The sequence below is a fragment of the Melospiza melodia genome, chromosome 11, assembly GCF_035770615.1.
Source record: "Melospiza melodia melodia isolate bMelMel2 chromosome 11, bMelMel2.pri, whole genome shotgun sequence".
NCBI classification, from domain to species: domain Eukaryota; kingdom Metazoa; phylum Chordata; class Aves; order Passeriformes; family Passerellidae; genus Melospiza; species Melospiza melodia.
In genome coordinates, this window is record NC_086204.1 from 26,247,264 (window position 1) to 26,261,630 (window position 14,367).

Here is a 14,367-nt window from a genome sequence, read left to right on the forward strand (position 1 = left end):
GAAACCCAGTTTGGCTGGGATTTTGCTTGTTTGTTTAATTTATAAGCCAAATTTTATTTCCCTTGGTGGGAAATGCAGGTGGCATGATTTCAGTTGCAGCAGAATCTCCCCTTCTAAATCAAAGGCAACAGATGTCATGGAAATATTAACTGCTAATGTCAACAGTGTCCTCCTGGCTCACAGAATGAGTTTTGCAAATGTTTGTCCCCAAATTATAGGCATTTTCTCTTCTCCTAGTCAGGTCATTATGCTACAAAAGCAAACCTAATATGTTAAATGGAACACTATTCCTGTAAGTATGTTGTTCCTTTTTGTCCTTTTGAATAAAACAGACAAAAGCTGAATTGCTTTAAAAAAATTGAATCTTGCCTTTCTTAACTCATAAAAGGCTACTAAAATGTCACTCTTATTTTTGCAGACAAAGTATAAAGTTAATTTCAGTAATTCCCACAGGAAGAAGAAGGCAGAGATGTTTGTTGATTCACTGCTATTGAGATGCCCCAAAGCCACAATCCTACAAGAACCCTACCAGCTCTTGTATGAGCTGGGAATATTTCTTGTGGCCCAACAGAATTTTCTGAACAATCCTCAGTGAAGTAATTTCTTTTCCATGTGTTTCAGTTCTCTAGCTGTAAGAAAGGAAAATGGTCCTTGCCTACCTCACAGAAGAACTGCACATAATGGAAATAAATCTATAAAAACACATAAAGCACCAGGTGGTCAAAGACCACATGATCCTTTGCCTGAGCTTTAAATGGAAGAAAATGTACTTTCATAGGCCTTGCAGTGCTTGCAGCAGAAACCTTGAATAAAATGAGGGCAGATTTGTAAATCTGTCTCAATGGAGCCATGAAGTGGTGGCTAAAGAGAGAAGCACCCTGAGAGCAGCATCTCCTGCACAGCTTCAGAGTCCCAGCTGCCTCCTGAGCCTGTCCCTAGCCCAGATCCAATACAGAGGGGCAGGTTCTGCAAGGGGAGGTTCCTGCACAGGAGCCACCTCCTGAAATGGGCATCTTCCACAGGCAGCAGAACATTCTTGTCCCCAATCCCCCTGGGGTTCTCTTTAGAAAGGAAATCTTTCAAGTACAGCTGTTTAGAGTGGCAAAAAAATAAACATTTGAACCATGGATGCAATTTTTGAGGCATGAAATTCAGGATGTTGATGAGATTGTGTATTCCCTGGCTGATGGGAGGTTTAGAGCAATTTCAGAATTATTCAGAATTAGTATCTCCTCACCAAATCATTCTTGTTTAGAGGTTTTTTTGTTTTCTTTACTTTTTCCCCCCTGCATAATGGACAAGTATCCAGGGGAAACACCATCTACAAAATAATTCAAAATAATAATAATAATAATAATAATAATAATAATAATAATAATAATAATAATAATAATAATAATAATAATAATAATAATAATAATAATAATAATGTTGTGGTTATTGATTGGTGTTGCAAGTGTTTAGGATAACCACAAGGGTCTCCACTAGTTTTTGAGTTTTTGATTTCATTTTTTGCTGATTCAGTATGTTCTTTAATTTCTAATTAAAACCACTACTAAAAGCAAAAATCTCACACAAAAATTCAAGACATTCAATTTCTAGCAACATCATTCCTGCCAAAAGTTCTAGACTTGACAATATCATATATAGCATCACATAAAATAATGTTTTTTATCATTTCAAAGTGGCTTCAAATCTGAAATCAATGAGGGTGAATACATGTATCTCCATGCCAAGATTCATGCTTTTAAAGTTAACCCCACAATAATGTCACATATATCATCTCTTCACTTGTACATTTAGCATTCTTCATTTGCAGAATACCAGATGTTTCCTGTGTAAACTTCTGGGCACACATGCAATTGATAAATGGAGAGGAAATTAATGAATTGAGAAGATAAGCCAATCTGGGCTGAAAAAGATGGTTTCCAGCTGTGAATGGAAGTGATTTATCACTGAGCTAAAGGATCAGCTTTTCTAGCTCAAACCAGCAGATACATCATTACATTTAATCCAGACTTCCACACAGATATTTGAGTCTTGCAACTGACTGCAGCAGAGCCAGAATGTCACCCATAGTGTTTGCCTAGGCTGAAAGCCCATTCCCCACAGTTCTGTTGTTATTATTTATTTATTTACTTGGGAAGTGTGGTTATTTCTGTAGCAGAGGAATAAAAACCATCCGTTTGTGCTCTCAGGATAGAAAGATTGCAGCTGTGGCTGGTGCTGAGCACAGCAAAAAATACTGAGCTGGATTCTCTCTTTTTAACCTTTGGTAATGAGAGGGGCTTGTTGACCTTGTCATTGTTGACACCTGCCCAAACCAGTGAAGAATTTATGGTTTTGCAGACTAGAAGCACGTGGCTGCTTGGAAACTTGAATACCTGAAATGTGCACACATGCTATTATGATTTGCTTGGGTAAATGTTTGTAGAAAAGTGAAATCCTAGAAGATACTTGCAAATGTGTTTTGACCTGCAGCGAGGCTCAGAGGAATAAAGTGTCCCCAAACCTCACCACAGCACCCCTGGTGTACAGGGAGTAGCCAGGCAGAGGTGAAGAGATGAGTTTGGAACTCAGGTCTTGGTCTTTTTTTGCAAACACAATAGTATAGTAAATTTTTATATTGAAAACCCAGATTACTTTCCATCTAACTCATCTCCATGACAAGCTTACTCTGAGCCTCTAAAGGCAACTGGGCTGGTGTGAGAAAGGGAATGAGGACCTGTGGTGAGGGAGACCTTCCCAGGCAGAGCTGTAAGGTCCATTTGGATGGATCCTTGCACTGTGTGTCCCACTGTGCCTTTCAGTGCCTCTGACTGAGGCCTCAGAACCAGCTCAGCACCCCAGGAATGCTCCCTGACACTGCCACTATGAAGACAGTCTTTAAGGTCACATTTTTCTTGGATTCTCTTTTACTTCTTATGCTACTCTGTCATAGTAAGAAATTCAAAGCTCCTGTAACCTGCTCTTGGTGTAGGAATTACAGTCCTTTGTGCAGCAGAAACAGAATAATGTGGCTTAACCCCATGCCACAAACAGATGTGGGAATTGCTCTGCACATCCATCCCTCATGGCAAAGTCACTGGACAGATACAGAGATGTCTCTGCAGTGCAGATGAAGGTGCTGGTTTTGTGAGAAGCTACAAAAGAGATTGTTCTCTGCTGCTGCTCCATGACTAAAATAATTTGGCCCATTCTCACAAAGACTTTGATAAAATACAGGTGGCCTGGGTAAATGCAACTTGGAGGAGAAAAAAAGAGTCTTTTGTAAGCTCCTCTTCCCAGTTCCTTCTGATTGAAGTCCAAATAAGTCTTAATTAAAGTACTTTGTGTGCTGTCAGGGTCAGGAATTTGGGTATTTGAAAGGCAAACTGTGAACCATTTTCAATTTCAGTAAGTTGAACTCCAAAGAGAATTCTCTGTGGTACAGATACACACTTGGCCTGAAAGCCCTTGATCAGTGTAGTATGAGATCAGCAACTTGAGGAACTGCCTAACAAAGGCAAAACTTGGTCTTTCTGCATGAGCAAAATAAATCTGAGGCACAGAATATGTTCAGTCAACAAACTAATCCCACTAGCACCTGAAATATTGGGACAAAAAGGGATTTCAGGCAAGGCCATCAAATTCCAGCAGTGCCCTAATGCTGCTCTAAAAGGACAAGTGTGTCTTTTGCCAAATAAAATAAAATTAATAAGGAAAAGCCCCAAAGCAGAATAAAAAATACACAACAGTGGTCTTTGTAATTGTGTCCTTTATCTGCAAATTGGCATGAACAGCTGTAACTGCACTTTTAAGAATTATTTTCTGAAAAATATGTGTTTCACCACTTTATTTAAGGTTTTGCCTGTTGCAACTGTCAACTCTTATTTAAATGAACATTAAATGTTAATACTCCCTTGACCCTAATAATGGATTTGATGGTGAGGTGCACAGGCTGTATGGAGTCCTTGGGGTATAAACAACCTGCTGCATTGTTGGTTGGTGGCCAGTCATTTAAATTTTACAAGAAACAGCCGGTATAAACATCTGATTACTTGAAAATCATCTTCTGAAACTTACTTTTTTCTCAGTCTCAACAAAATATTTATCCTTAGATTCAGAACTGAGGCTCAGGCCACAGTTCCTCCTGCAGCTCTGTACAAAATGTGACATTTTCCTGCCTTCAGAAAGCAGAAAGAATGGATGTGGTTACCGGATTAAATCCAGCAGTGCATCTGCAGAGCTCATGATGGGCTTTCCACCCTCCTCAGTGCTCTCCTTCTGGGCTGCTCCACCAGGGTGGATAATGGACACCATAATTATTCCCACAACCACGGCCACAAAGGTTGTCCACAGGTAGTAAGTGACAGTTATGATTCCCAAGCGACTGGAAGTCTTGGCATCCAGGGCTGCCAGCCCAGACATCAAGCTGTGGGAAGAGAACACAGCACAAATTGTATTGAAATGAACATTATTTTGCATTACATTAATGCAGCTGAAAGCCTAATTTCTGAATTATGCCATCCTGCCTGCTTCTCTGACAGCTGATTCTGTGTGTCAGTGTTTCAGTGAGCTTGCCAGTAACACTACAGCTGTGCTCTCTGTGTCTGAAGGGCCATTTTCCAAGTGCCAGCCCAGATCCTGCTTACTGGAAGGAACTTGCAAGCTCAGGCTGCACATGTTGGGGGCTGAATCCTACTGACTCTTCCCTGAAATTCCAGGGACAGTTTTGCACAAGTTACACATGGGATGGCTCAGTTCACAGGAGCAGTGGCAATAGTTGTTAAAACTCTGTGTGTCAAACTCTACACAGAATTTTACAGATTAATGGAATAATTCAGGTTTGAATGGACCTCTGAAGAAAGTCTAATCAAACCCAGTCAGCCCTTCCTGTGTGAAATGGGGACACAAATTTAAAATGAAAAGCACTAAGGGGCAGTTTTGTCATATAGTCCATTCTTTAGCAAAAATAATGCCTTTTTTTCTTTCTAAAGAAATTCAATATATTTTTGCTTTGCCTGGGAGCACATTGGGAGCAGACTGTAATTCAGTGTGTCTCCAGCCTAAATGGGGACAGAGGATGGAATCCAGAGGAAACACCTCCATGGGAAGTGTGGCTGCCCAGCTGGGAGCAAAGAACATGCTGTGATCACTTCAGCCTTTCCATAGAATCAGGAATAACAGACTCATACAGTCACAGAACCTGCTGAGCTGGGAGGGACCCATCAGATCTTTCCTCTTCAGCTCCCTGCCCAGCACTGCAGAGCATCACCAGTGTCCCCCTTGCTTGTAGACTTTGCCTGTGCCAAGCCATACAGTTCCCCACCATGAGATTTAGCTCCCTCTGACCCTCTTGTGCAGGCAGATGAGACAGGGCTCCCTTTGGCCCCTGAGGTTTCTTCAGGCTGCTCTGACATAGACCCTGATGCAGTTCCCAAGTGATCTGAGTCTGGGGCTGGATTTTCCACTGCCAGCAGTGTGGTTTGGGGCTTTAAACTGAGATTTCCCTTTGGATAATTCTCTGTGAACTCTCCAAAGCATACATCTCAGGAAAAGTGCAGGTGAAATAAAACACCACATTTATTATTTGGTGTGTCCAGCTTTCTCATCAAAACAGACCTGTTTATCAGGCCTGTTCTCATAAATATTTACTAAGCTGCACCTCCTTGAATGAGATCTCCTTGACCTCACACTGCTGAGAGAGGTCTAGAGCAATGCTAAAGTGCAGCTTAACCTTTATAGTAGATTTAATGAAATCAAATGGGTGGATTTAGTGTTCAGGTTCCAGCTATCCACTAGATTAATTAAGAAAATGTATTGCTTTTCTGCATTGCCAATCTCCCATCCAGCATGGGTTTTGTTAACACTATAGGAGCAAGGCTGCACTGGAGTTTGGATAATTTAGAAAATGAGCATCTCAGCAGCTCTCAGTCTTGTAATCATTGTTCTCTGCTTTTATTTATCATTGGATTTGATAAAAATCCCAGCTTTCTGTGTGTCTGCAAAGCACTGTGTACAAACACAGATCTGCATATTGAAAATACAGTAGTAGCTATGCTGCTTTGTTCCTTGACATGCCCCTTGGATGAGTTCATGCAGAAGAATAAATATTCTAAAACATTTTTTTAATAAAATAATTCAGTAAAATATATTTATCTCAAATTAATGTGACAATTTTCTGTTAAAAAACCCTGTGTTGTTATTAGATTTTTAGGACTGAACTCTTCTCTCAAGCTGAGGTTCCACAGGCCATTGAGCCAGTTTGACAGCTCACTGCTGCACAGAATAGATACCTATATTGTACTAGAGTACAGCACTGTTCCACCTCCGCATTCCAAGGGGAAAAAAGAAAAGAAAAATGAGAATCAGGTGGATTTTTAACCAGTTGGATGTTTTTCATGGTAACAATTTTCAGGGTTCTTTATAGATACATTATGCAGGTGACAGCAGAGGTGTGAAGGGCTGAGTGTTGAGCAGCAGAGCTGTCACTTGCAGCCAGAGCAGTTCCTGGGAGAGGGCACTGCCCAGGAGACAGAGAATTCACTCCCCTTCCCTCCCTGGTGCTGCCCTGGAGCCACTGTCACTGTGGGGAAGCCACTGTCACTGTGGGGAAGCCACCACTGTTCCTGTTGTCCTTGATCCCTCTGGGCTGTGTTGGTTCTGCAGAACAACAGAGGGATGAACCCTGTCTGGATTGCTCACCTGAGAAGCATTTCCAGAAGTACTTAGGACAAAAATCCTAATTAAATATGTCCAGTGGTTCAGGTGAGTTTAGGGTTGTTACCTCAGCCTCGAGATGCAGGGCCTTAGGATTTGGGAGGATGTTCAGCTGGAATCTGATCTTACCTTTGCTCCTAGGTGGCAAATCCTGAGGGGGCTAATAATGAGATTGCTCTGTCTTGGGGATATTCATTAACAAGATCATCATCTGTAATGAGATTATCCTGTCACCAGATAAAGTCATGCTCAGTTCATGCTGTGATGAGAAAGTCATCAAAAGTAATTAACTGTGGAAGTGCAGTGGGGTAACTGGGATGTGACAGAAGCATGAACAGAGGTCTGGGCCCTGACAAAACCCTGCATTCTCCATGGCCTGCAGTGCTCAGGAAGGGACCAGTGGAGCCAGTTCTCCAAAGGCTGGGGAGTAACAGTGGTCATTTTAGGCAATAGCTCAGAATCATTTCAGAAAGAAGTGCCTGGAACTAGAATGAGACAGTAATCACTCATTCACTATTTTTTGTTTGACTTCATGTGTTTGATCTCAGAAGGAATGGGACAAAAGACACAAAGATGAAGAGACATTGAGGTTATCACAGTTACTGTACAAAGCAAGTAATACACAGTCACATCTCAGCAGTTCATTGCTGCTGACCTCTGGAGTTCTAACATTCACACAGTGTAGCCAAAGGATGACAAGAACAAGTACTTTTCTTACTTCCTAGGGAACAGGAGGAATAAGCTTCCAGCTAGTTTAAACTAAGATCACTGTATCTTGCTCAGGTCCTCCCTCAAAGTCTATTTTTCATCAGACACTCTTGGCTACATAAAAATTTCTGAAGAGTTTCCCAAGATTCTTCCAAACCAGAACAAAGCTGTTCTCATGGCTTCCACTGCTAGACTCATGAAACACACTGGAATGGAAAACATTGTACCTTTAATTCTTGTCAAACCTCAGGATCTGGTTGGCCTTGGAAGAACAGGGCAGATATTTGATTCATAGGTTGAAATCATTTGAGGAGCTGTGTAATTAAGTAGCTTCCACATGTATGATTCATGTGTAGCTTCTTCCATAGCATGTTATAATGATTGCCAAATGGACAAAACAGGATTAAGACAATAAAAAACAATCTGGAGCTTTTCTAAATAATTACTGTACGTCTCACTCCTTTTAATCAGTTTGGGAAAAAAATTTACACAAAATTGTAATTTAATGTTCAGACACCATTACTTAGCTTGTATAGAAAAAAATCTGTTGAGCCTAAAGGGAAGGGGAAGACATCTTCAGTTCTAGGAATTATATGTGACTAATTAAAAAGCTAAAGTCAGTTTCTACATTGTGTAAAGTATTTGTAATTGTACAAATCAAAGAACCAAGTGCTAAGTTTCATGTCTGCTTTGAGGGAAATCTGTGTAAAATCTCCAAGACTAAAACAGAATTTTTGACGTAAAGAAGAAGGGAATTCTTTCCAATATCTTGGAAATCTAATTAGTTCCATGCAAACAAGTAGCTAAACCCTTTTGAGCACCTCTAGGCTTGTTCTGGCTGTCACAGATAAGCATCAGGTATTTTATTTACAAACAAAAATAGAACTTTCTATCTTCTCTGCAATTCTCTAGGTTTTTCTCTTGCTGTCTGATGAAAGCATATTTGTTTGTCCTGTCTCAAGATCAAACCCTATATCCCCAGAAAGGGAAAACACAAGAAGCTGCTGCTAAGACCCCATTCTGCATGTTTATTTTGTCTTCCTCTCCACCAGAAGCCATCTGGATGTTGCTTTGAAATAGATGGATTATGGATAAAGTTATCAGAAGGGATTAGTGTGATTAGAAAGACATTAATCCTGTCAAGAAGTAATGGTCAAGTATTAACCACCAACAGTTGTTCCTAGAATGATGTTTGTTTTCATTCATCCCATTCTCTCCCTCCCATTCTCATTTTGTAATGGCATGCTGTGGAAAAGACCTTCCTGAGCAAGTGGTGCCATGAGGCTGGGAAGTGCCTCCCCAGCTACATTAGAGATGATTATATTGCAGTTGGGCATCATGGAAGGGAAGTGCTGCCTTCACTAATGCTGCTGGATCATGCAGGCAGGCTGTCACTCACCTTTTTGTCAAGGTCAGAGCCTTCAAGTCTCAACATGACAATAATGTGCATTTAATCATCCCAAAATGCTTCACCAGTGGAACCCCCTCTAATGCAGGAGGGCAGTATCTCCATTTTATAGAGCCAGAAACAGAGAAATTAAGGCACTTTCAAATGAAAACAAACCACTTACAGTGAAAAGAAAATCTGCCTGAAGTGATCTCTGTATTGCAGTGAGCCATCACACTTTTCCTTATCTGTGCTTTCAGAAAAGGCTGCTTCACTTCACGGAGGCACCATTTTCAGAGTAATGTTTGCAACAGAGAAAATACAGCTCTACAGTGATGAAAGAAAGAGATAAGAAACTTTCTCTGGCTCTATTTTGATGAAAGAGATAAGAAACTTTGTCTGGCTCTTTTTATAGCTTAATGCTTGATTTGCTCTTAGTCTCTAGTGGAGTTAAAATTATTCAGCAGTAGAAAGAGGGATCAGAATGACTTTTTCTTTTCAGGATATCCTTTTGCTTTGTTCTAATATGAAAACCACCTACAAAGCAAGACCCTTCCATGGCTGCAATAGAGCCAGGGCAGTGGTGGTGGTGGGAAATCACAGCCCAGCCCTGTCTGTTCCACCCTGCCCCAGGCTCTGCCCTCCCTGACACAGATGTGTCCCAGGAGTTTTGCACACTGCTGGTGTGCTGCAGCCTTCTGCTGATCTGAGCATAAGTAAGGGACTGTCTCAGTCACTGTGGCCAGTGCAATGTCCCCAGTGACTTGTATTATTAAAAATTTCATAGTATTACAACCTGATTTTCAAAGGAGTTAAGTCTGGAACCCTCCTGAAGGTCCAAGGGGCTACTAAGGTTCATCTCCTGAGCAAATCCAGTGATAGAAAATAGCTTTTAAAAGTTTAGACATCTTGATAGAAATGAAATTGTGTCTAAGCTCAGAAAAACCCCCAACTGCAGAAAGTGATAGCTGTACTACAAACAGGACTGCTGCAGCAGTTTCTGTGTGGTTGGATTATCAGCTGTAAAGAGCACTTGAAATGTGAATTCACTTTTCAGAGCCCCAGTTTGTAACTATTTTAATAAACACAGTGGAAGCCCAGAGGTGGCAGGCATGATGGAAAATCTGGCTCTTGATCTTCAAGCAACAAAAACGTGTCAGAAGATCAATACACTGTTTGCAGTGATTATGTTTAATTTTACAGCTAGGCTGCTAGGAAAGAAACCAGTCTACATTTCTAATGCATCATAACATGCATAATTTTGAGATTTGGTTTCTATTGCTTTATGAAATAGTAAGATCCTTATTTTTTACCTAAAATGTTGATATCTCTTTTATAATCTAACACTTGTAACTTAATGACAAATTGACATACACAGCAAAAATCCTGCCAGAAATTCACATGATGCATTTTGTTTTCTATTTGTTGTGCAATAGGAAATCTGCTTTTATGGCCTAATGTAAACAAGGCAGGACTTTGTACAGCACACAGTGAAGGCTGATGTCCAGTGGCTGTTCTGTCACCTGCATCTGTGAGGTTACTGTGACACATCTGTGAGTTCTGGCAGGGATGAACAGCAGCCTTTGCTCACTGACTGACAAAGGGGATTCCAGTGTAGCTCATGCAGAATTCAGGTTGGCTTGTTGAATTCAGCTGTTCTGATTTAACAAAAAGTGTTTCCTAAATTCAAAGGTCAGGATGCAAACAAACCCAAATGATCTATTAAATATGGATGTGCAGCTTCACATGGTGGAAGGAGCCAAGAATCTTATTAATACTTGATTTTTTTTCTTCTGTCAGTTCTTTCAAGCATTTTTAGATTAAGCAAAAGGATTGGAAACACAAATTTGGATTATAAACAAATGTCAGATTTATTCAACTGTTCTTTGTCTAAGAAAACAGAGGGAATCCAGCCAGCCCCTCAAGCTCCACATGTCATTCCCATTCCTTTGTGAGACACTAAGTATTTTAGAGCTCTCAGAGGACCACAGAAAAATTCTGTCAGGTCTCAAACAGTTCATGCCCCATTTGTAATCACTTCAGTGCTTTCCACACCCATTCACTCTGTCACCACAGATTCCTCTTGCACGTCACTAGATCCCTACTGACACTCCCTAAATAATTTCTACTGGGTTGGTCCAGTTTTGTCATTATGATGTGTAATTGCAACATGTCATTTTTCACTGAAACACTCTGGACCTCTGGAGTACACAAACAAAAGAAAACACTAGAAAACAGTATGGGATCTGAGCATTAGACTTAACATTTCTAAACATAGTTAATAGCATTGAAAATGTTCCAGATGATAATGTGGAGAAACTTCTGAAGATGTCTCAGGCATGGAGGAGGGATAAAAACTTTCCTCTACAAGCTGAAGCCATCTCAAATGATGACTTTTGGGGTAATCTGACACCAGTTCTGCAATATAATAGCAATATGGAGAATTTAAAATAGTATAATGGTGTCAAGTGAGATGCTTTCTGACTGCTTCTTCTTACCCTTGGGTAATCCTTATCTTTCAGTTTCATCTAAGCAGTTTTGCTTTTCACTCTAAAAATAAATATATTTATTCCCTCTAGTCATCTCCTTAAAACTCACTTCTCTGCACTGATTTTCTCCACAATAAAGACTTAAGATGATATATCCTAGGAAAGAGCTAACAAACATCTTGTTCTCGCTGGGGTGAAATGTACTTTTATTGTTATTCACATTACAGTGTTACATGTGACAGGTAGTGCAGAAATGGGACTCTCAGCACTTTATGCTGTCACTCAGGTCCCTCACAGATTTCCCCATACCCACCTCACAGAAGGTTTATCCTCCCCTCTTGGGGAAGGGCTGTTCCCCAGTGCAACAGAGGTGAAACAGAGGGAAAAGTCCACCCGCCAATAATGTGAAGAAAACAAGCCCTGTGTTCCCAAAGCAATTTCATTCTATGGAAAATACTTCTGCCTTGGTACTTCATGGAACATTTTTCTGAGCAGGCTCTTCAGAGACCCAGAGGCAGCTGCTCCTCAGCACCTCACTAGATAATACAGTACATAAATTTGATTGCACTCGATTATAGAACCATGGAATTTTTTAGTTTGGAAAATGCCTCTAAGATCTTTAACCCCAACTGTTCCTTCCCCCAGCACTGCCAAGTCCCTCAAACCATGTCCCCAAGTGCCACATCTACTTGTCTTTTAAATACACCCCAGTCTGGCAGCAGCACAAGGGTAAGAACAGAGCAGCTGGTATGAAGGGGAATAGTTTAACACATACATAGCAGAAAAGACCAAGCCCAGACTGACCAGAACCTTCTGTTATCCACCCTTTCCCTTTTGGTCTTCAGGTAAATTATGTGTCGAGACATGGAAAATACCTCTAAGTACCAGGAGTGTATTAGAAGAAACAGTACTGTACAAATTGTCATTCATGTAAAACCAGTATTACTGAGTAGATTAATTTTGGCTATCCTCTTTATTTAAATATAACCATAACCAGAAAAAAAAATCATAGCCTTTTAGACTATTATTTTCCTTCTGAATGGATATTTTATTGATTTTATCAGACAGTGGTTTATATTCACAGTAAAAGGTTTAAATTGTTAATTGCAGTACAGGTCTTGGAGAGTTTGGGTCAAACTTTTCATCCCTAACAAATGATTATCTTAGGTAGCAAAACAGAGGAAGAATCTCCAGTGTGAGGTTTATTGCCAGCTTCATCTGCAGCTGAGAGCAAACAAACAGTGCCCAACACAACCTGCCCAGGCCAGTGGTCAGTTTGGTGTGGCCCCATACAGCCAAACAATGTCAGAATTCCATTAAAACACAATGAGCAATACTTGTCATTGGTGAGATGTTCAAATACCAGTGTGTTCCCCAGTCAGAGAGCTGGGAGAAAAAAGTATGGGAAAAGGATACTAAAAAGAGAAGTTTCTAATTAAATACTGGGCTCTAAGAGCATGAGTAAGAATCACCAACTCAGGAATGTGAGCAGAAGGATGAAGGATTACCAGAACTGATGGCATTATGGACAGGAATCCCTTTAAAGAAAGACAGTACTATATTTAGAATATTGTATTTAATTAATCAACAAAACCAAAATAGTAACTAATATTTATTATTACACCCAAATGGGCCTTCAAATAAATATGAAATTTTATTAGCATGCACTTGTTTGTAGGCGTAACATACCCAGAAGAACAAGCTCTTTAATTTAAATAATACAGGTCAAACCAGTTCTTTTCTTTTGACTATAAAAGGGAATAATATTTCTTTAACAGGATCTGCTCATGGAAAAGGATCAAATCTCTGCTACTCAGTATTTCTTAAACATCTAGAAAATGGTTGGTGGTAAATAAATACAGAATGTAATAATATTCCTGAGCTTTAAAAACGAAACTGTTTTTACCAAAGGGAATATAACCAGGCTGTTACAACAGCTAAACAGTTTGAGTCTGACCTGACAATTCTTTTCCCATTCTTACTGCTGGCTGCTAATCAAAGTCTTAGAAAACTCAGCCCTGTATCTTTTTCCAGATAAAAGCTTGATCATATAAACAAGGAGGGTGCTGGAGTAAAGGATGCAACTTTCTATTACATATATAGGTAGACATATAGGACAAAGAGAACTCAGTATGTTCACCTGGTGCAAACGTGTGTAACTCTGGCTTTAGCCTGCTTTTCTGAACAACCAGACACCCGCATTAGAAATGCCTCAACAGTGGTGAATTATTCAATATTATTCCAGTAATACAATATTATTCTTCAAAACTTTGCAGTTGTGACAGATCAGGTTTCAGTACCAGCCTCCACAAAAAGCTTAAGTCAAAGCAGTCATGCTTACTGAAAATCAATTTCTGGCCCACTGGGAAATGATCAGTACAAAGCTGGTAAACATGTGGGGCAGGGAATGGGCACAGAAATGCTCTGAAGGAAGGTGACAGTGTGTGAGTTGTGGCACAGTGCCTGCCAGCACCCCTGGCCCGTGCTGGAGCTGCCACAGACAGGAGCAGGCCAGAGGGTTTACATTGTCTTTAGCAAATGTGAGAAGATATTAAGGGAAAAGTTGAGCCTTTGTTCCTCTCCCATTCTTTTGTATCATGCAGAGCACAAAAACACTGACATCAGATTTGATTACATCAAGCATTTAAGAAGTTGAGAAACTCAAGTGGTGCACAGGTATCTCTGCCAATCAACTTGTCCTGGGAACAGGTGAAGGAATCCCGTATGTGTGTGTGTCTGTGGAAGTTTATAACTAACCCCGGTGAAAGAAAGTGGAAGGTTTATTGTTTTCTGGATAGGGAATGGTACCGGCAGTCCCCGGGATGCGGGAGCCCGGGCAGTGACACCGGCGATCCCCGGGCAGTGACACCGGCCATGCGGGAGCCCGGGCAGTGGCACCGGCCATCCCCGGGATGCGGGAGCCCGGGCAGTGGCACCGGCGATCCCCGGGCAGTGGCACCGGCAGTCCCCGGGCAGTGGCACCGGCCATGCGGGAGCCCGGGCAGTGGCACCGGCCGTCCCCGGGATGCGGGAGCCCGGGCAGTGACACCGGCGATCCCCGGGCAGTGGCACCGGCCATGC

The 14,367-nt window shown here is 41.0% G+C and overlaps 1 protein-coding gene across 1 annotated transcript in view; it reads right to left on the minus strand.

The window, feature by feature from the left end:
• The window catches only part of SLC1A7 (solute carrier family 1 member 7), a 47,846-nt gene that overhangs the window by 28,828 nt on the left and 4,651 nt on the right, over window positions 1-14,367 (minus strand). The window contains exon 3 of the mRNA XM_063165184.1: window positions 4,199-4,414. Coding sequence (XP_063021254.1) covers window positions 4,199-4,414 — 216 coding nt within the window. The remainder of the gene's footprint in view (window positions 1-4,198; window positions 4,415-14,367) is intronic.